A 23309-nucleotide genomic window follows, 5' to 3' on the forward strand; every position below is an offset into this window, starting at 1 on the left:
CAAATAAATTATTTAGAGTTTGAAAACAGATGCATATGGTAACTTTGCTGCCAACATGAAGAATTGCAAAAAAAGCCTTATGGGATTGAGTGATTTTTCTCCCCTTTTATTTCACAGCTAAATGTAAAATGATGCATATTGGGGCTGGAGAGGGAGAGATTCCAACTTAATGCTTAGTATGAAAAGGTGTGAGGTGACTTATTACCACTTTAGAATGAGAAATTGTGTTTATTGTAGTTCCTTGGAAATGTCAATGTAGTGCTCAACAGCAGACAAAGAGCAGATATTCAGTATTTCAAAAAAGAACAGAACAGGAAGGGTTGTTATGGTAGCCTCTGAAGCTCCTCAGGTGCCTCTACATCTTGCACGCTTCATGTAGTTAAAGGATGCAGCAAAACTGGCGAAGGTGCAGGGATAAGCTGACGAAGATGATTAGTCTGATGCCTGAAAAGACAAGACCAGAAGTAAGCATCTGCTTTCTGCTGGTTGATGTGCAGTCAGGGTTGTTTACAAAGATGATCTGAGAGGTTCTAGTGTTCTAAACACCGTAGGACCAGTCAATCCTGTGAATACCAGTTTCTCTTGAAACCATGAGAATGCACAGGGTCAAAAATCCTCTTGGATAAAAAACATTTGGCTTTCTTGTGCAAATTTTAGCAGTCAGTTCACTGCTGTAAGGTCTCCAAATTTAGGCTCTTTACATCTACTGTTTCAATTCTTGCCGGTTGAAGTATTTTCCCCTTAATTTCATCAGGCATCTAAGACTTCAGGTGTTTACCAAAAAAAAAAAAAAAAAGGCTTCCTGCTTTGCATCCGTTTGATAAACAATTTTGTTTTAGTAATGGTTTGTTACCAGATTTGACAATAAAAGAAAACCCAACTGTGTGTGTTAGGAACATGTTCCGGACAGACATTTTCAGTGACAGTGTTCAGAAGTGCATGACAGAGACATGAACTGATGCCTGAAATAATTTCTCTTTAAGCAGAGCTCCCAGAAGAATAAAAAAATCTCAGTTTTCTAAATTTCATCAACAATCTCAATATACAAGGAAAAGATCATTCTTTAAATTAACCTCCTAAAAGTATTCTCTGCAGACAGTAGGAAAATGGTTATTAATTTTTAATCTGCCAGTTGAGCAGTAATTTTGTCTAGCAAATCCTTGGTTAATTTTAAAACTGAATTTGAAGGTGGTTTATATAAATCTCTCTAAAGTGTACTCTTAACCAGAAGATGTTCCTTTGGAAGCAAAACCTATTTGGAATCTATTACGCACATTCCTGATGGAATGGCAGGAACCAGTAAATACTGCAATTTGCCAGTAAATTGTTTCTTTTGCTTGTTGTCAGGACTTTCTGTTGGCTAGTTGTCTGCCCTACTTTGAGGACTGGAAAGGTACTTTTGAACCAATCCTTAGCTTGAATAAATGTTTGTAGCTGTAGCAGTAAAACTTCCATACAAGTCTCTTTTCAATCACTGTAACCTCCTTTTGCTGTTGCAATTACAAATTTGTCAAAGATGTCATTACCACTCTATATTTATAAAAACCTGATTTTCCAGTAACTACAGAGAATCAGATCCCATGAATGTGCTCTAAAGTCATTAAAATAATTAGATAAGGGTGTACCTGCAAAAGCAGTTTCATTTGACAAGCCCTGCCTCTTGCCATTCTGCAGAAGAGTCCAAATAAGTCTTTTTGTAGAATTATCTCTCTTGTGGGTTCTTTAAGGGTTGGGTGTGGTTTTTCGATAGTAGTTTTACCTTCTTTCTATTATCTGTAGTGCTGATGTTCCAGTCAGCGTCTGAGACTTTCCTCTCCTCTTAAAGACTTTGGTTTAAGAAAAGCCTGTCTCTTCCTGGAGCTGTTCTTCAGCATTCCCAGCTTTGACTATGCAAATACTATCTAGTGTAACTATAGAGATAATTTTGTTTTTCTGATCAGGAGTTCACATTGCTTCTACTTCCTGAGCCAAAATGCCATCCTCTGTTAAATTTTTAGCTGGCAGAGGCATCTATCTTTTTGTGGCTCTCCAAAGCTTTTGCGTGAACAACTGCTCCCAATAGTATAGATGTTCTAACTATAGTATAACATGCTACCTGTTCTGGCAGTGACAGAAATCTCCATGTTGTTATAAGATCTCTTGGCATATCATCCTTACAAAATTTAATGCTATATACTAGAGCTGTGGGGTTTCTCACTTACATGTAATGTGCAGTTATCTGCTATCATATTATGAAACCTACTTTGTTTGTGGTAGAGGAAGGCAGTGAGCTGTGTGACAGAGTAATGCTCAGTGTTCATCTGGAAAGAAACAGTTGACTGTTATTACTGTTAACTATTAATTGTTATTAACAGTTATTGCTGTAATAAAGTCAAAGGATTCTGAAGAACTTTGAGCATCATATTCTTCGTACACTGCTTGGGCAAGGCAGAGGAGACAGGACAAATGTTTATGGTTATCGAAGTAGTCTTATCTCCTCAAAATATGTTTTCCTGTCTCAGAATTAGATGATGCAGTCAACTGTATCTTAATCTCTTGTGTTCCACAGAGTTTCAGGTCTCAGTAGTGTATTCTTAACTTACTCTTGCATTATGTTATGCATCTGGTGAAATGTACTCCTTTACATATTCTATCATAATTTTATCTTAGGATAAATTATGGATATAGAAACATTTTACTTAGTGATGTATTCTGCTTTAACCATTTGTAATTTCCATATTTTTTTGTTTCTTCAGAGCTAAATATTCTGTAACAAAATCTATACCTTCTCCCCAGAAGCATAGCTAATTAGGGCAGTGAAATATTCCACAATTAATATTCTGCTGTGAGGAAACAAGTTCTTCTCTTGGACTTAACTGGTATTTGCCTACAGTGTGAGATTTTTACAAAGCTAAAATGTCAATGGTTATTTGATTCTCCTTCATAAAATATTTATTTGAGGCATCCAAACATCACAGAAGCCCAGTTTCCCTTCCTTATATGCAAGCCAATTGTTTAGATCTGCCATGTCATGGTCACAGTCACCTTGTTGTTTACTCATTCATCTGTTTTCAACAACACTGGTCAGTCAGTCTTGAGTTTCATCCTCTAAACCCATAGGTCTGTGTTTTCCCAAGTAGAGTTTTTAGGACTGTGGTCTGGCAAGCAGCGAGTTGGAGCAGGACCCTTCACAGAGGCTTCGACGATCCCATTCTGACTGTCCTTAACTCTGTCCTGACTGGATAAAGCCTCGAGTAGCCCAGTTTGGTCCCATAATAACTTTAAGCAGGAGGTTGAACTGAGATCCCTTCCCACTTGATTGTTGATTTTATGATCTTAAGTTAATGAACAATTTTATATAGAAATTTTTACCTTGGTTCTGCATAGCTGTAGCAAGAGCTCTCACAAGAACTTCTGTACTTGCTGACTGTGACCAGGCTTTTACTGTGTTTGTCATGCTGCAGTTTTCTAAACTGTCAAGAGAGAATCACTTTACCTGAGTCATCCTGAGGTTCTAATAGCTATGAGTTGGTCAGTTTGATAAGGGCTTTGTAAACCCTAAGGAATTTGTGAATGGTTATGAAATGACTTTTCTGTCCTCTTTTAGTATAATATTTGCATCCACTTTTTCCTACACTGCTAGTTCATGATACTAAAAGAAGTGGCACAGTATTATTGCCAATTCAGGTGTCAAAATCTTTTAGTGCAAATACCAAAAGCAACGGATGAGCAGACTTTGAATGACAAGCGGTGGGAGTGGGACCTCTGGCACCTTGAGAGGGACAGCTGTGCCTAAGTTGATTCCAGTTTAACACAGGAGCGCTTCCCATCTTCTGGGCCTGTGCATATACCTTTGCTGTGGTTCAAATTTATTGTCTAGGCATGAGTTAACTGAGCCATGGGAAATCTGGAAGGAATTTACATTCAAAGGAATTACGGCTGTTTAGTTTGAGCAGGGATCTCTTGGTGGTTGTAGGGAGACAGGGACTTTGTTTTCCATGTTTTAGAAGGCAGTTTATGTGCAGTTCAAAAGATTTGGGATTACTGGATGCTACCTTCCACTTGAACTTGATTAGAGGGGAAACCTGTGAGGTAGTAGGAGACATGTGAGGTAGTGCTGGCTGCACCTCATTTTTTCACCAGCATCTGCTTGCTCCTACCCATTTTCTGTGAGTATAGTGACTCTCTGATTAAAATAAGAAAATTACAGTAGTGTAAATCGTAGTGAAAACTGCCTGCCTTCCCTCAGTTTCTTAAACTGTTAGTATTGATCTGTTAGTTACCTTAGCATAGTTTCTCTTCCTAGAGAGCATTTCTCGAACTTTTGGAGATCATGATTTTAAGTCCTATACAGTTTCTTGGGGATCTTGTTTATGTTAACAGTATTCTAACACCATTTTAAAAATGCAATATAAAATAAAAATATGTATAATGTGGCTGCAGACACATGGCAGTTGTTCTAGAAGAGTTTTTGGCAAACTGTCAGTGTGGCAGTTTGTCTTTTGAAATGTAATTTCCCCCTGTTACTTGCTCTTGTCTGTTTAGATAACTAATAATTTATTTTTTTTTTAAAGCATTTGCTTTACAGTTTGCAGGCTGCTGTATATCAACAGACAAGGAGTTTGAAGAGTTCTAGGAAATCCATAAAAGCGATGATTAGTGGCTGATGTGCACAACTAGTGTTTATGTGGGTCAACAAGACCTTTTGGGGTTTTAATGTAATTTTCCTACCAGGTGGTGGAAACATCTATTAAAAAGAGTTTAATGTTTTGTGTAGCAAATATTAATAATGTTATGCTTCTTTGTTCACTGTGCTTTCTAAAGAGCAACCTTTTGGCATTTCTTTAGGTAGAGGCTGTATGACAATATATCTTTGTCAAGTTGCTAATAAGAAATTTATTATGCCTTTTGCAGAATTGTTTAGTCATACTTGGATGTACCAGTGCAAATAAATTCCTTTTATGCTTCAGATATTGGTAGATATATTTTTCTTTTAGTTAGCCTCTTAAGACATTAGCCAGTGTTTTACAGCAGTTCCTTACACTTAAATGCATTCCTTATGCTTACATTCTTAAATGTCTATGCATATATTAAAGGAAAAGAAAGAACAAGAGAATGACCTGATGCAGAGCATTAGGCTCTATAGTTCAAATCAAATAGACTTGAAGTTGTTTCCAAATTTATTTATGCTTTAAAATCTAATTTTTGTAACAGATAGAAATAGTGGCAAAGTAATTAATCAGTATGGTGGGATGACTGTGAAAGTTGAAGTCTCAAATAAGGAGTAAAATATTGTATTAATAGAAAGTAGTTTGATAATGTAATCAAATCCTGTTTTTTTCATTTCTCAGATGATGAAGCATGCCTGGGACAATTATAGGCAATATGGATGGGGACATAATGAGCTCAAACCAATTGCCCGGAAAGGACATTCCACTAACATATTTGGTAGGCTGTGTTTTCTGGTTTGTGAATTTAAATTTTTTTTTTATATTTCTGTCTGTGTGTCCTTTTTGAAAGTCTACCCAAACTTTCTACCAAACTCTGTTTTAATATAAATCTTTTGAAGTGTATTTGACAGAAGTGTATGAATTATTTCAATGGTATTTCATTGAATTACTTTACTAACCTATCTTCTTGGGAGTAATATGTTCTTACTGTTGCAAAAGCTAAGCTGTGTCTATGTGCACTGTTACTTTGTCCGTGTGTGTGTGTGTGTGTGTATAAATGAAAGTTCTAATGCGCTGATGGTATTTTGGGATGCAATGAATATAAATTTTCTTTTTTAAAAAGCCAACCTCATGTTGTCTAGATCTTTGTGTTTAATTCCATGAGAATCATAGAACAGTTTGAGTTGAAGGGAACCTTATAATTTAAAGATACACTAGTCCTACCCCCTCTGCCATGGTCAGGAACACCTTCAACTAGACCAGAGTGCTCAGAGCCCCATCTGGCCTGGACTTCAACACTTCCAGGGATGGGGCATCCACAGCTTCTCTGGACAACTTGTTCCAGTGCCTCACCACCCTCACAGTTAAAAACTTCTTGTGATACAAGCAAAATGTGCATGTAAGATGCTGAAACACTGCTAGTACCAAGGTGAAATTTAAAGTAGCTTTAAAAAAAATCTGAGTAAGGAGAAAGTAACATTATTATTTAAGTCTGTGACTTGTGGATCCCGAACCTGTAGATTGGAATGAAAGAAAAAAATTATATTCAAAATATGGAAGTTTGAGGGTAGGGTTAAGTTTTGAAGAAATTCAAGGGAGGAAGTGAGAATATTAGAGCAAGGGAGTGTGAATATAAGTGTTACAAATGGCATTTATAATATAAATGCTTAAAACATGAGGATGGTAAAGATCAAGAAACTGAATAGTCTGGCACTGCATACATGTGATTAGACTAGATGGCTTTTCTTCCTTAAAATATCAGTGTTCTGCAGCAGTACTGCTTTTCTTGGTGTAAATGCACTGAGATAGACTAGGTAGAGTAGTGACTGGAAAATGACAAGCATTTTATTTGTACTCGAACCAAGAAGGAATCCATTTTTTGACCCCAGCTCTGTAGGACTGATGGTTCCAAAAAAGATACATGGTCACATGGTCGTAACTGTTGAGGACGGAGCCCTGGAGGTTCATCCTCTGGTGTATCAAAACACATAACCTTGATGTTACTAATAAGGATTAAATCTTGCTTGGTCCAGGATGCACACACCTAAGATGACTGAGCTGTGAAGTTTGTGCATTTATTCTGAAATATAGTGGAGAGCTGCTTGAAGATTAGGAAGAATTTTCTGAATTCTTTTCAGGGTTTCATACTGTGTTCATCCACTCTTGTATTTGAGGATGATACAACTTTATCATAACCCCTTTTTACGTCACGAATGGTTGGGAATATACTGTGTATAATTTCATTATGTTAGTGTTGTTTATAAAATTTGCTTGAAATCAGATTTTTTTTGGCTTTGAATGTAAGGCAGTGGGCTAATGGCTTTGTGTGAGGTGGTTTCTCATAGTAATTGATATTTATATTATTTATCATGCTTTAAACCTTGAATTTGTTTCTTGTAGGTGATAGAAATATGGATTTGGATTTTGTAATTTTCTCACTTTTGGTGCTTAGTGCCTGAACCTAGAATAAAATATTTGACTTTATCAAAATTTGGTTAGCTTTTTGTTTGCATTCATAGACAAATGGTAAGGTCACAGAGCTATTCCAAAAGAAGAGTCAAAAGATATATTTCAAAAGTATTGTAATATTTAAAGGGACTTTCTAATTTTTTTGCTGTCCCTTTTTCCAATCCTCTTAAATTTTATCTTATATCTTATCAAATAAACAAGTTATTTACTTTATATCCAAACAGTTTTTCATTAAATTTGTTTGCGTGATGAATTTCAACCTTAAATAAGATGTGAATATGCAGCATGGAGGAGAACTTTCAACTAGGCACACACTGCTCCTTTCCCCTGCTCCCAGCAAAGGAAGGAGAGCCTCCGAGTTACATTTTCTGCAATACTTAAAGAAATCCTAAATGATTAAAACAAAAAGAAAGCCCACAAATAAATACACTTCCTCCTTGGAAGCTTATTGAAATCCATAGGAGAATAATTTTGGCTGCTGTACTGGGCCAATCTGCAGTAAGGACTATTTGCCTCAACTGCAAGCCTTGATGGCATTGAAGTCTTCTCATTTTGGGCTGGAACCTCTTTTTTTTACAGTTCAATACGGTATGAAAGCTGATATTGTTCTGATGTTATTTTACTTCTTTATATTCCCTTATACAGAAAATTACTGGATCAGGGGGAGTTGTCTGAGAGAGGGAAGATGAACCAAGTTAGCATGCACAGGAGGAAAAACATCTGGACTGGGCAAGGAGTTTGAATGAAAGCGAGAAGTCAGATGCAGCTGGTACTAAGCGTAGTGCAAGGAGAGAGTGTGAGGTTGAAGGAAAGACTGTAGGAACAGGCTTCTGCCATAACAGACAAAAGGACTTTTCTTAGATACCAGGAAAGTACTGTGAAGTATTCTTAGATACTTTGTTTGCTACCTTGTACCTTGGCACTGCATTAATTTCTACTAGAAGAATCTCTTCTTACTGTGATTTAGTTTTATGTTATGACTAATTCGTGGCTTTCCTTTATATTTTTTCCAGCTGATGAAGTGGAATCTGACAGTGAAAAATCTTTAATGTTCACCTGTATGATTGTGTTGTCTTTGTTGAATTTAGATGCAATTCTGTTGCTTAATTTACCATGTATAATTTTAGATTAGCCTTGGTTTGTAACCCAGACTCAATGAACCTAAGGTTCTTTCTTCATATGGCAGGAAAACATTTTTATGATGTTTTGTTTTTAACATGAGTGTCAAAATATTTTGAAGCAGGTATGAATTATAATTTCATTGTAGTCTTTTCTTTCCATTCCTCCTCTGCATACATCTAACAAGTCTCTTAATGAGTCTGAAGGACTTCAGCTTTCTTTTCCTTGGAATGCTTATTCTTTGGAATGATGTATTTTTTTAAGTTTTGGCATTGCTTTCTGAAAGAAATTGCAGGCTTTGTCCACATGAAAGTTTCTGCTCCTCTTGTTACAGTTAACCCTAGCAGCCGATTCCCTATGTGTCTGTCCTTCTAAAATCCAGATGCTACTTTGTGCCATTTAATTTTTAGCCAAGTCATGTCATTATTGCTCAAGGCTATTTCATATGGAAAACTTTTCTTAATTGCATAGTGTTACAGTATATATTAAGTATATTTGGTATTGGAATAGCATCAGCTATTGTTCATTTGGTGGGTGGTTGATGGGGGGAATGTGTGTGTGGAAATTGGCCTTTGTACCAAGAACTGTCTAGGCTGTTTTGTTATTCCTATTTCTTTACCAATCTCTATTAAACGCTTATGTCACCATTCCCAGTTGTATTTACCTTTATAGAAGGATTACATAAATATTTTTGAAATCTCGTGTTAGTTTGAATAAAAAGATGCTTAGCAAAACCTGATTTTCTTACTCACCTGAAAGATGATGTGACCCAAACTATTTTGTGTCATTAGTGCAGTCTGCAGTCTTCCATATCAATTCCTAGCACATCTGTGAGATTCTGCAAGAAGATGGTATCGCTGGTTGACACTGGAACCATTTACATGAATCTTTGGGAAATCAGTTTTACTGGTAACTCCCAAGTGAAGTAAACATGATTCAATGTAGAAGGCAAATAAGTCACTGGTTTTCTGTGTTGGACTCTACTTTTGTCTGAAGCAGTGTATATCCATATCTATGCCAAGAGAAACGCCAGTGTTTCTAACATTGCAAGATCTAGCAAGGTTCAGACTGGGGTCAGAGAAGGGGAGAGGAGGTGGCCTGCTCTGCTCTTATAGATCTTAAGTTATTAAAAATATGAAGAAGGATAAACTTTATAAACTTAAAAGCAAGATGTTCCATGCCTCACTGAAGCATGCCAATAAGAACATATATGGGCTTCCTCAGTTTATTAGCTTCGCTTTTATAACAAAACGTGCTAGGCTTGCTTTAGTTGACCTGCAGCTAGAAACTCTTGCCAGTCTTCTTGAGATGTCTGACTGTAAATTGTAAAGGGGAGCCTGCTAAAAATATGTGTCAATCAAACTGTATAGTCAGTCAGTAGCTATAATCGTGAATAGTACCTCCTCCTCTTCAATTGCTGGGTCACAACAGTAGTGCTGTGGTGCTGCTTTGGGAAAGTATGATTGGGAATTGGTGAGCTTTTAAAGACATTTACATTTAGATGACATATAAACCAAACCTTTATAGGTTCTCTGTTGGTGGAACAGGATGATAACTTACCTGTTTTTGAAAAGGCTGGTATTCTCAAGATTTGTTGTTTATTCCTACCCCATAAGATGAAATATGAAAGGCAAAGAGAAAGTACAGCAGAGAGGTGTAATTTTGTTTTTCTAGTTTGAATTTTAATTTGTAGCTCTTCTGAAGGTTGTAGCAGCTAAGTTTAAAAAAAAAAAAGTGAACCTTTTTTGTTGGACTGCTTAAATTGCTGGAGTAATTTGATGGCAGCCGCAGGGCGTTATTGCAGAGGTGGGTTTTCTATGGGATCTGGGTCAAGTTCTCATTAGAACACAAAGGATGAAGAGAAAAGGCTGATGGAAAATGATGCATGTAATATAATGAGCAAGCATGACAAACACTGAGCTTGCTTCAGAAAATTTTCTGAGTTAAGCCAAAACCAGAGTAGTTGATACTGTTGGATAATGAAATCTGATTGGATTTGCTTTTGAAGATGAGAGTAACCGTCTGAAACATGCTTTATGAGAATGATTTGTCCCTGCACTTATTTGATGACCTGTAGGTGAACATCTTACACAATTACTCAGTCCAGATATGCTTCAGAGTTTTAAGATGTATGTTTGTGGTATCTTTTACCGCAGTATCTTATGAACTGATTACTGTATCATAAGCTGTAAGAATACTTAATTGTGAGTTAAATTGAGTAGTTTGTACTACTTAGTTTCTATCAGTCTTCAATCTTTATTTTTCTAAAACAATGTTTATTTGAGAACCTGAATGACTTCAAGGAAAACGGTAAAGAAAATAAACCACAATCCTTGGGCGATTTGGAACATTGTCTTCAGTAAAATTAGAAATCATGGGCTGTCATCTTACCTGATGCTTTCTGAAATGAGAGTTCTGAAATTTTTAGTGTGTGGGGTTTTTTTGTTGTTTGTTTTGTTTTGGCATTGATTTTTGTTTTTTGATAATTTTACTGTCTAAAAATAAAGTGAAGATGTGCATTTTTTTTCAAGTAATAAGTACATGGCAAAGTACTTATACAGGTCTGGCAAAATGGAAAACTTCCCATATTACTAACAGTGAATTTCTAAACCGGGTATTTGAATGTATTCTGTCTAGAGATGAAGACAATGTGATAACGTATATATATCCACAAACAGTTATATGTCTAGATTGTTTTGAAGGGTGTAAAAAGATCTTAAGAATGATACGAAGTTTTAGTTGCAAACTCTTGCATACAATGTGCCCATTCTTATCCACAAAGATTTAATAAAATCATTGTTTTGTATTTTGTCACACTAGAACTGTCTCATGTATCAAGAGTGCTTTCATGCCTCTCCTGTTCTCTCAGCTTACATGCTACCCAAACAGTAAATTTATTCTCAGATGTCTTCCAGCTCTGTCTTGGGATCTTGTCTTCTAGAGGGGAAGAGAAAATTGTCAATGACGTCACATTATGGTTGCATTTGTTTTACCTGGTAGAACCTCAAGGCTGCACTGCAGTGCCTTATCTCTTCCTTAAAAGTGACCAAATGAAGCCATTCTCCTTTTTTTATGAGGGATTTTTGTCTGGCACGTTCAGTGTCATTAATGAGCAAGATGTGCTCAAGGGAACAACTTAAGGATTCAGTTGGGGCAGCTAGTGTGCTGAATGTTTTTTAACTTGCCCGGGACTACTTGGTTTCTGTCACCTCACTGAGTGTGCCCTGTTGCCTGACTTGTTAACAACCTTTTGCTGCCCGTGCCACTGGTAAACCCGTGTGACACAGGAGAAAGTTGCTGAGCCAGCTGCCAACTGCCCACTGCCGCAGTGTAGGAAGCTCTTGCTGCAGATCTTTGTGTTGCTAAGCAATGGAGATCTGACAGTGCATTTCTCCGCTGTGCCGGAGAGCAGGAGCAGCGATACTCCCAAGCCCTGTTCAGAAAATGCATTTCTCAGACCACAAGGATGTGGGGGCTCTTGCAAGAAGGACCTGAGTCAGGCACAGGAGTCTGTTTTTCCAATACCTTTCCAATACAAGTACAGTATAGCTTGGGAGAGAAATGCGATTTCTTTGTTCAGTTTGTGGCCCTAAAAATTAGAGGTGGAATATTTCTTGTAAGAACTACAAGAAAATGTTGCAACAGATTTTTTTTTTTTTTTAATTTACCCTTGAAAATATTTATTATTTTATTAGACATTTTTGTTATCTGCCCTTGTAGTAGTTACTGGACTGCCTGAGTTGCTCTGACACTATCATCTGCTGTCACCTGATTAGTTGTTATTTACTTCTGAAGTTCACATAATAGAGTGTCATGGTTGACTGGTTTCGTGGGCCCTCTGTGTTGTTGTTGAAGTTGGCAAAATACCTGCAAAAATTTATAAACAGTCTGGAGACAAACACTTTTACTGGAAAGAAATTAGATTATATACCCTAAAGTAAAGGCTGATGGAAGACCCTCTGAAAGTATGGCTGAAAACTTTTTGTGTCTTTTCACTGTAAAATCCTAATAAAGATGGGAAACACAGCTTCTGCTCAGCATTCTTTTTCTGTGCATGGTTCAGCCTCTGAATCCATGTGGAGGATAAATAAGCACAAAAACCGAATATGAGATATATATGAAAACAAAAATGTTCTTGACTGTATGTTTTCTTGATGAAAAAAACCCCTACTTAGTGAGCAGTAGTTCTTATCTTTTAACTGTACCTGCACAAGTAATCTACTTATCGTTGCCTTTTTCTGTGGCAGATAAAAGGGGAAAGAAAATCCATTCATGCTAACTAGTAAAGAGAAGTAATTTCATGATGCAAATTTCAGGCTAATCTCTGTATATCAGGTTCTACTCTATTTTAAAGTAAATGGAACTGACCTTAGGACAGGCCCATGTACCTGTGTCCTCTGCAAAATTAGTAATGAGTGACTACAGTGAGACAGTGTTGAATATTACATGTACATTGAATGTGTATTTTTTTTGGCCAATAACACAAATTTTAGAAAGATAAAATTTTGAGAAAGGGTGTAGCTATTCGACTTGCTGGCTTGTTTTGTAATTAGAACATTGTTCTGATATTGCAGGAAAAGTTTGTTTCGGATGGATGAAAGATCAAACACATGATCATTACTTATCCTTCAAAAATTGTTTACAGCAGGTACCAAGGGAAGCAATGTAAGAGCACGAGAAGTTTATAGTAAGTGAAATTGTCTCCGAGTACTCTGTAGCCTTACAGAAGTTTGTTCAGTGTTAGTGCTTCTGTGGTCAGAGACAGCAAGTTTTATTAAATAACTTTTAGTTTATTTTTCCTTTATTTTGTGCAAACTTCTTTGGAATCTGGGCAAACTTAAAGAGCACTCAACATATCCCCTCATGAGTGTGGTTCCATAGTTTGATTTGATATTGTGTGGGAAACTTTTTACTTTTGAAGTCTGCTCACTGTCCTAGGTGACTGGTTTTGGTCTCTTATTCATATTTTCCTCACCATTCATGAGCTTGTAGAACTGCATATGCCCTCAGTTGCGTGCTTGTTTTGTATGGAGAGTCTTAGCCTGTTAAGTCATTTCTCCTACGTACACTTTTTCATACCTGATATATTATCTCCTTTCCTTGTATCTTTTCAAGTTCTTTTATTTGTTTGTTTTTAAGAAGACTAAATCTTTGTTCTGTTTTCTTTTTTGTTCGCTGTTCCTTTCCTAGTAATTGCAATTTTTATCTTTTAGGCTCTTCATGGCGTCTAGAAATATGCTATGGGGTAGCTTTTCTGCAGTAGCATTCCTTTTCAGAATCCTAATCCACTGTATCCAATTGTATTTATTGATAAATATTTACAAATATTTTCAAATTATTTCCTAAAGAAGTATTTGCACAAGCATTTATCGTTGTAGGATCCCACTGGTGGTTTCACCTCATAGTGATGATTGGTTGTTTACACTTATCCTATTTCCTATCTTTCTAACAGTTATTCATCTGCATGAAAATTTCTTCTTATCCTGTGGTAGGTTAGTTTTCTTAAGAGCTTTAGCTAAGAGATGTTCTCACATTCCTTCTGTGTATGCTCTCTTTCAATATACAAGTTCACTTCTTTAAAAGACTCCAACAGTTATCTGAAGATAAGACTTCCCTTTGCAAAATTTTGGACTCTTCCTCAGTTCATATAATGTGAAGCTGTCTTCTGATTGATGCTGCCAGTTGGGCAAATAGTGGTGTGTTAACACTATTTTGCTTCACTGCAATATATGTCACGCTTATTCAGAATATGGTTGTTCTCTAAAACTTGCAAATGTGTGCAGGCAGGATGCAATCTGTCTGTGTGTTCCCTCAGCTGTTTTACAGTACTGGTGCCATAGATAAAAACAACTGCTTAGCTAAGAATCTTTTTTTGAATGTCAATGATAGTTCATCAGATTGTCACAAGTGTGCCCATGCATATCAGGAAAATTCACCATGAGCAGCTGTTTCTGTTCTTTTTAATAATGCAGTATTCTCACTGAATTCTTCTCACCCAGTCTGTATTAGCTCATGTACAACACATTTAGGTCAGTTGTTCTCAGTGGCTTTTTTTGTGTGTTTTTGGGCCAATGATGTTTAATCCTATGACATTATTCAAAAGATTCAAAATTCTGCTTTAACAACAACAACAACAAAAAGGGATGCCCAAATGCAAAGTGGAATTAGATAAACACACCTCATTTCTATAACCTGTGTTGTAGAATAGTGAGGTAAACATCTGTATGAAATGGTAAGGAAGAAATTAGGTCATACTAGAGTTCAGGGCTAAGATTCAGATTGAGAATTTTTATTCTTTCTAATAGCATCCTCTCTTACTCTTCTCTTATAAACCAGATGGTTTGCTCCGAGGGAAAAAAAAAAAGAATATTTCCCATTGGAAATCTTTGGGCTTAACATTTGTTTTGATTTGGGAATTATTTAGGTTGTGGGAATTCTGTTCATGAATTTAAACTTGTTTCCTATCATTTGGAATTGGGAGCAGAGCGTGAAATTAAGGCTATGCAGTCTGTTTTGGACTGTGTTAAAATGTTAAGTAAACAGGCATGACAGCTAAGTAAGAATTAGCATACTGAGCTCTAAAACTATATATGCTGAGGACAACCAACTGGGCACGTGTAAGGAGAGGGAGGCAGATGTGAGTACGCTTTGTGGTGATCGGGAGCCGGCAGATGTACGAGGCAGCTGTAATTCGGAAGAGGTTTAACCACATGAGTGTAGCACTGTGCTTGTGCCTAATACACTGATACTGTTCACTCAAGTTTTGAACAGTTCTGGTCAAGTTTTATGGCTCCCACACTGAAATCAGCTCCTCTTCAGCTGTTCCAAAGAAAATTTAATATGTGGAAGTGGCCCAAGCTTTTATCTAAAGATGGAAAAGCTTTTGTGGCATGATGGCTCTTCGGTGTTTTTGTTTGTTTTTGTTTGGTTTGTGGGTTTTTTTGAGTTTTGTTTGGTTTTTTGTGTTGTTTTGTGATGCTTTTCCTACTACCTAACTAAGTAGCTTAGCTTACAATTATCTGTAAGAGGTTGTATCTTGTCTTGGAAGATTAGTACTTAGCTTGCTTTGTACATCAGTTCACACTCTACTTGAGTCCAGATAACATCTTGTTCTCTTATTTATTGTCAAACATTAGTCTTGCTTTGCTTCCTGCTGAGTTTAACTGGCTGCTACAAGTGCTGAGGTTCTGCATACTTCTGTGCCATCATTCACAGGTACTTTTCCTTTCAGACTTCCACTTCCTGCTTTCTCAAAATAGACTTGATTCAGATCTGTATTTTTGGTTAGTTTTGATGGACTGCTTCATATGTGTAGCAGATTGTCATCACCATTCACTTCTTGCATGTTATTCTTGCTTCCCTTCTGATACACTTCTCTCCCATTTAATGCCAGTTTAATGCCATCTCCTCTCCTTCCTTCCTTTTCTACTATGAAGTTCGTCCTAATCTTTCTCTCCTGATATTGTGACCTTTCAGTTATCACCAGGTCTTAACCTCCCACTAACTCAGATCATAGTTTCAGCAGTAATCTTTATTATGGTCTGCACACAGTCCTCCTTCTGCCTGCAATAATTGAGTTTTGTGTTTGTGCTAAAAAATAAAATAACCCAAAACTATGGAGACAATTGGATAGAAATGTAGAAAATTGAAACGGTCTGATATTAATCATAAGCCCTTTTCAAATCAGTTTTGAGGACATTTAGGCTTTGTCCTAGAGGAACTATGTTCAAGTCTTGCTTGCTTGACTTTTGAGTTAATTTGAAGGACCATAAAAGATTTAGTTAGAGAGCGAAGTAAAGCAATCAAGTGAGGAGCAGGGAAGAGGAATGTTTACTGTAGTATAGATTCTTAGACAAAGTTTTAAAATTTTGGTTTAAAGAACATAGCTATTTGAGCAGCAGATTGTTGATTAATCCCATCTAGCAGCAGTCCGGTTTTTAATAAATTCAAAGACTATCATACACTTCAGTGCTTCACTCCCATTACTTCCTCAGTGATGAAATTAAGGAAGGCATTACAATTGATTATTTAATGTTATTTATATTCTACAGTACTTTATTGTCTGGTACAAAACACTAAGACCTCCTTTTCATGTTGTCTATTATCAGCAATTTAACAGAACTAAGCAATCAACATGCTTAGTTTCTTGTGCTGCTTTTTTAATTAGTCTAAAATGTTAAAGGCAATTGGTTTCTTCATGGGTACTTAAAGGCTTATTCATTGTATTTTATGACTGAGCTGAAATCATACATTGCAGTTTTGTATTAAATGTATGGTTTCATTGACTAATTTTGAGGCACTTGTTTTCTCAGTGAAATTAAACTCTCTTGTTCAAAAGTTTAATTAATTTTCTTAAATGTTATCTTGTTCTTCGTGACTCATTAAGATATTTTGCAAGTGGTATGCTTCAGTAGTGACAACTTTATTGCCAGAGACTCATTAGAGATACAGAAAACTGTTGATAATTGTTTGCATTTAATTTTCATGTTACATATTTTCCTACCATGTCTGTAATTGTCTGTCACATCAAGAAATCCCGTTGCTACAGTCTGAAAGCTTGAATTATTTGAATCTTTTTTAGGAGATATTGGTATAATTTCCCTAGATCAATGAAGTCTTGCCCAGTCTGCGTTTTTCAGCCATTATGAAACCGGGCAGACAGGAATATCAATAACAAGAATATTTGTTTTCTTCAAGATTGTAACAACTCTTTATTTAATATCAGGCTGAGTTTATCAAGGAAGCATTTTCACTCTGTTGCTAGGGATTAAAACACCTGCCTATGTGAAAAATAAATTTTCAGGTTTGAAGTGTGACAGAGTACATATACTTCTCCTTGGGGGGGCTTTGCAACTCCTCTTTTGTTTCTGGAATCACTGTGGTGAAATTGGGAGGATCTGCTCTAGGCTTGTGCACAGCCAAGGGTTGCTCTGTCAGTAGTGCTGGATAACTCTGAAGGTGAAGTCACCTGTCTTAGTGGAAATTTATCTTAGGAATGAAGTTAAATTATCCCTTGAGACTTTGGTCCTCTTACATTCCTTTTGCAAATCGAACCTTCCTCCACCCTCAAGTAAATACACAAGTAATCAAATGCATTCTGCACCAATATGAGTAGGTTCTGTTTCTAGTTTCTAGGGCCCTGGAAAAAAAAACAAGAACTGGATATGAGTGGCTGAGACCAGCAGTATTTGTGGCAGATGAGGTTTCTTCAAATCTTACGGTTCTGTCGATCACTGTGATTACCTCACTGGCCATACTGTTTTAAGAGTGAAATCCATTTCCTTACATTGAGATCTCTAGTCTTTACACATAACTAACTGTGAATTTCAGTGTTCTGATGCTTAGGAAGATAAGTTGGCTTTCTATATTATAAAATAACTTATTTCCAGAGCGGGGATGTTTTGAGACAAAGATACTTGCTGTTTGTATGGTGTAGAGGCAGTTGTCTTCAGTAACAGCCCAAGTGGTTTTACTATATCTAACTGCTACTTCTTCCTCAAGCAATCTTACCAATTCCCTTGGCTTTCTTCAAAACATAGCTCCTGGTGGTGTCCATAGGCTGTACTTGTAAATGGGAATAATAGTCTTTATTAGATTTCTGTGTGATTTTGTCACTGGTTTAGGAAATACTAAAACCCCACCTTGATTGTAAATGAACTGGTGAGCATCGTGCTTTTGGATCTCTCATCTGCAATCTTTTATGAGTAAGAATAAAATGCTTCTTTCTCAGTCAACTGCATAAGCTAGAAGAGTACAAATAGTTACATGCACCTATTAGGGCTATTTATATGACTTGGCTTGGAAGAAGAGTGGCCTCACAGTAATTTTCCACTTAGGCTGGTTTCCTTGACTTTGTAGCAGCAGTCTGCATTTTGGTAAGGAGAGATCCATTTGAATAGGGTGGATTTCCTTCAGGTTTGTTATTCCTCTGACTGGTCTCTGGGTAGATGCCAAGTGTGTTGTAGGACACTAACACACTTGGGACACAAAAGTGTTAGAGCATAGGCAGCAGAGAAAGGGTAAGAAGGAAATTTCTCTCCCCAACCTCTTGCCTACCCCCAGCTTATTCATGGGGGGCACAGTGGGGGAGAAAAGAGAAAACCTTGTTGATGTGCAAGCACTGCTCACCATGGTCAAAATTTTTGTGTTGTAAATACTGGTTTAGCCACATATCCAAACACAGCGCTGTACAGGCTGCTGTGAAGAAAATTAGCTCAGTCCCATGCAGACTCATTATACCTCCACCCTCAATTTGGGCTAATGAAAGCTCCCATAGAAGTGCTTTTCAGGAGAAGTAATGAGATTTGTGTCTCAGGTGGTGTATACATGTTGAAAAAAGGAGTAGGTATGGGTGATGTGTCAAATAATCAAAGTTTCTGTCAAGCACCTCTTTGATGACTGCTGTTCAACTCAAAGTGTGTGACTTTGGTTCACTGGTACAGACTTTTAATTTGTCATCTTGCTCCTTATTTAACTTGTCTGTGGCTCATATCTTCAGTCTTCTCTGTTCATAATTCATCTATGCTTATTTATGTATTTTCTCTAGTACCTCACTGCTCACAGTCTCTTCTGCTTCCACATAATAAATACACTGAACAACTCTGTAGCTGATATCAGACTTTCTGAATCTCTACACTTACGGTATAATGAAGATGGGCTATTTGTTTTCATCATATCCCTTTTGTGACAGAACACATGACAATGATCTGTCTCCCTTCTATTTTGATAGTCTCTTGTGAGACTTGCAAATGGTACAGATAAACCAGTTCTTCATCTAGTGCTTCGGTGTACTGAAAGAATTCTAGATAGGAAGATAGTTTTTCTTTTAGAGGCCTGATGTTTTACACTTAGTCATAAGATTTGCTAGATATTTCGAACTGTAGATTTATGTGCTATCAAGTGGAGGAATTATTTGGCTTATCTGAGGAAACAGAAGTCTACCTAAATACAAATCTGAATTACTATTTTGCAGCCCTTTGGAATAATACTGTTGCTTAATGAGAGTGTGCATGATTTTCTTAGTAGTTCAGCTATTTCATTCTAAATTCTTTCCATTAGCTCATGATGGATGTTCTGTTTTATTTAGAAGAATAAGCATTGCATTCATTAGGCTAACTTCATTAAATTTGGAGCTCAATCAACTAGAACTATAATTATATGGAGAGGAGACTTCCTAATCTAACGTTTGTAAAACTGAGCCTTTTTGGAATTGGTTATTATCTTATGCAACATGACTAGTCGAGCCTTTTTACTGAACGGAGGCAGACCCTGGGAGGAGTGCCTTCAGCTAGGAGGAGTGTTATTTTCCATTGTAGTTTAATTGGTTTATAACCTTTTTCACCACAGTGAGATGTCTGCTCTCTCTGTATATGGAGCAATAATAGATCACAGTGGTTGAAGTGGTAGCAAGCAGTGTATGCTCCTCTAAACTGTAATCTTGTTGTTTAGGGTTACTTTATGGTTACTTTATGGCTCTTCAAATGACCACCTTCTACAGTTCAAGTCCAAGAAGGCTGTACTCTTGTCCTTTACAGCAAAATTTATGGATCTTAGTGTGGTTATGAAATCAAAAAAACCCATTATCCTTTATTGTGAATGGAAAGTGGTTTCTCTTTGTCACTTCAGAAGAATGGTTTCTATCAACATCAGGAGGAGGGAGTACAGCTGCCTACCCATTGCAGTCTGCTTTCCCTATAGCACCACAAATGACACTTACTCAGGTCAATGATCTTTGAACAGTTGCTGTTTCTTCTTACTTATATTTCAGCTAATACCTTTACCTTGCTGCACTGGTATTACTGCTAATGATGTTGCAGTGAATTTTAAGATGAAGACAACTGTGACAACATCACTGCCTGTTTTGGTTAGGTTGTAGACCTGAGCAGATATAGAAGAATTCAGTGGAAGCTGTTATTTAGGAACAAATTAAGAATGATGTCCTTTCCACATAGTCCTTAAAGAAAAAAGCTTAGAGCAATTAATTTTACTCTTTAACCAAACGCATAAATGATTTTAAGTTGTACCTCTGCCAGAATATTGGGCAACCAATGCGTTACATGTGTGTTGTCCTCAGTGTTGCTTTAAGTCCGGGGCTGCCTTCTGTTCTTGTCAGCACAAGACTTCTGGGTGTGAATGCCTCATTTTGGACTCTTCCCCCTCAATACCCAGGAGGAGAGAATTAGTGGTTTTTGTGCTGCCTGATTGACATTAAAGGAAGAAGACTGGGTAGACAATATGTTGCAAAATATTGATTTGTCATCTCTTGACCTTTTGGAAATGTGTTCAACCAGAAGGATTTGAAAAAACAAAGATTGTTCTTCTGAGTCTTCCTCAAGGAAGAAGTACTCATGCAGAAAAAAGAAAAATAAACCAAATTTTGTTGAAAAACCCTACTTATAAGACAGAAGAAAAACTAATTTATGGTAGGTTGGGATATAAACACTATCCATAAGAGATTGTGTTAAAAAAATAATTGAACTCTCACATGGAGTCTAGAAACTATAAGAGTACTGATCTGCATCTCAGAAACAGGTACTCCTACACTCAGGGAAGAGGCAAAGTGTGAGTAGAAGGGGCTTTGCTCAGTAATGTTTTGTTCGATATTTGTGCTTCTAGGAAATATAAAAAGATGAGAGAAAGGAGCATAAAGGGAGTAGGAGGGAGAGCTTCAACAAACTGTTGGAGTACAGCCCAGACAAAAGTTCAGAGTACAATGCTGTGCCTTCAATTGACTCTTAGGGGCAAAAAAGCTGAGCAAGTCTGTTTTACTGTGTTAGGTTGCATTTGTTTCTATAGCTGTGGACAGCATGAAGTAGGTTGTCAGGCAATCCCTTTTGGTGGCTACTGCTTTAGGTGTGGTCTCTGTATATGGGGTTGAGGGCTCACTTTTAATACAGTGACGATGGAAGCAAATTTCTTGTCTGTAATTGGTAAAGTCATATTGTTCAGTCATTATGAGTTGCATTAGGGAAACCATGGACACTTCTGGTCAGTTCTGGAGAGGAGTCTGTTCTGCTCTTCCTGAATGCATCTATTGCATTCGTAAGGTGGCAAAAGTAGTCATGTGCTCTTGCATTTCCACAGCCCTTCTTTCATGATTTTGTGCAGAGAACTCCATGAAAAAGGTGGCTTAAATTTGTGAAGATGTTTTCTTGAGGACTGTCAAGTAGGTATTCTATATACTACACACTGCTGTCCCACATTGTGGACAATGGCATGTATTCCTGAGATCTAGAAAACTGTGGATGATTGTTACTGTGGTGTCTGAAATTTCTGGGGGTAGGCTGGGGGGGTGTGGAGTGGCAGACAATGACACACCAGTCCATTCCCGTGCAATGTGTTCTCCTTATCCCATGCCAGTTGAATAATAAGAGAGCTTCCTGATGTGATTACCACTGTGTTTAACTTTCAAGGTCTTTATTTTTTGAAACTATTACAAGAGAAACTTTCAGGATTTCCCAAGGGTATGTATCCCTATTTGTTCAGACACTTTGTGTATTTGAAATTTTTATCAACATGGTTTAAATAAAGGAACAGAAATTACTTGGAGTGTGTCCTGGAATCAGTATAACCTGTTCCAGCTTTATGTCAAAAGATACTTTGTCAGCTGCTACTGAAGGTAGTCCTTACATCCTGGTTTGATTTGCATATTTTTGAAGTGATATATTAGATAACTGTCACATTATGCTTATGAGAAGGTGTGAAGTTAAGTGCAGTGCTGTAGCTCTGCTCAAAGCAACCTCCACTTCAGCACCAGCAATGGAATTTGTCATTTGGCTGAAGGTGTTAAACCTCACAGTACTTACGCACCACGGTGAATTCATTTCCTGAGAGCTATAGGTGTGGATGGTGGCCAGTTTGTCAGAGAATGTATTTTAATTAATCTTGCAAAAGGTGGTGTGTCACGATCTGTACTTGAATATTCTTAACAAATACCACTAACTTTAGGCTTTCCATATCTAATTGAAATTAATTAAAACTGATGCATGACTATTTTTTAAGAAATTAGTTGGTAATTACTTTGTCATAGATACTGTTGTGTTTAATTTTTATTATTTGGGGAAAGAAGTCCCTGAAAATGGAGTTAAGCTTGCATGTGTGTCAGTCATTTAGATGTGTGAAAGAAATACGATGGAGTTATTGGCTTCATTCAGTTATATTGTTATGCTTGAGGGCAAAAAAATAATTCTAACCATGTGAAAGTCAGAAATGGAATAGAAAATGCCATGCAGGAACACTGCACTTTAGAGATTCCATTATGGGTGAAAAGCACATTAAAAAACCCCTAAAATTGGCTTAGCTTGTTACAACACTACTGTCATTAGATTGCTAATCATAGTTATTGTACTGGTTTATAGATTACCGATATGAACAGTGAAATTTGGCTGTTTTCTTAGCGCATAGGACATTTTATACACTCTATGAAAACAAACAAAACCGATGGTAAATTTTGCTTTCCTCTAGAAACAACCATCTCTGCCTGCTGAGGGCAACAGCTTAGGTAGGGGTGGCCTAAGGAGACCAGTGCTAACATGGGCAATGGCTCACCACCTCATCCTCCTGTCTCCCTTGTACAAGCCGATGAGTCACTCATCAATCAGCTCTAAACTGCTGCTGTTTCAAGTGAATGGCGTTTTAGGGTAAAGCACCATTGATTTTTATCTGTCTTTCAATGCTCCACTAGAAATGGTGACAGTTGAGAAAGCCATTAGCAGCTCATGGTGTGGAACCCCAGAGACACTGCGGTGAACGTCTTGGGACTGTGGCTTTCTCGGTCAAACCAAGCCAGTGCATCCCTGCTTATCAGTCCATGCTTTTCAATGATTAGGTAGCTTCCATCATTGCAACCTTGGAACATTTCAGAAATAAATGTTGGGAAATGCAAGACATTACTTCAAGTATGGATTGTTTTATCTTGCATATGATTTTTTTGTCCTAATGCTTCTGTCCTAGAATTCCTAGTACCTTTTTGAAGCTGAATGTCTCTCTGTCCTTTTTTTTTGTGTTGAAGTACAGTTGCTCAAGTTCAGGTTAGGAAAGCAGATGAGAAGGGCTATTTTTCTATCTTTAGTC

At 37.1% G+C, this 23309-nt stretch overlaps 1 protein-coding gene across 1 annotated transcript in view; it reads left to right on the top strand.

Annotated features, from left to right (window-relative positions):
* Positions 1-23309, top strand: part of MAN1A2 (mannosidase alpha class 1A member 2) — a 136519-nt gene that overhangs the window by 37559 nt on the left and 75651 nt on the right. The window contains exon 3 of the mRNA XM_027885295.1: positions 5331-5427. Within this exon, the coding sequence (XP_027741096.1) occupies positions 5331-5427 (97 nt within the window). The remainder of the gene's footprint in view (positions 1-5330; positions 5428-23309) is intronic.

Source organism: Empidonax traillii, unplaced genomic scaffold (assembly GCF_003031625.1).
Source record: "Empidonax traillii isolate 1590-97213 ecotype Southwest subspecies unplaced genomic scaffold, ASM303162v1 scaffold163:size1593379, whole genome shotgun sequence".
NCBI classification, from domain to species: domain Eukaryota; kingdom Metazoa; phylum Chordata; class Aves; order Passeriformes; family Tyrannidae; genus Empidonax; species Empidonax traillii.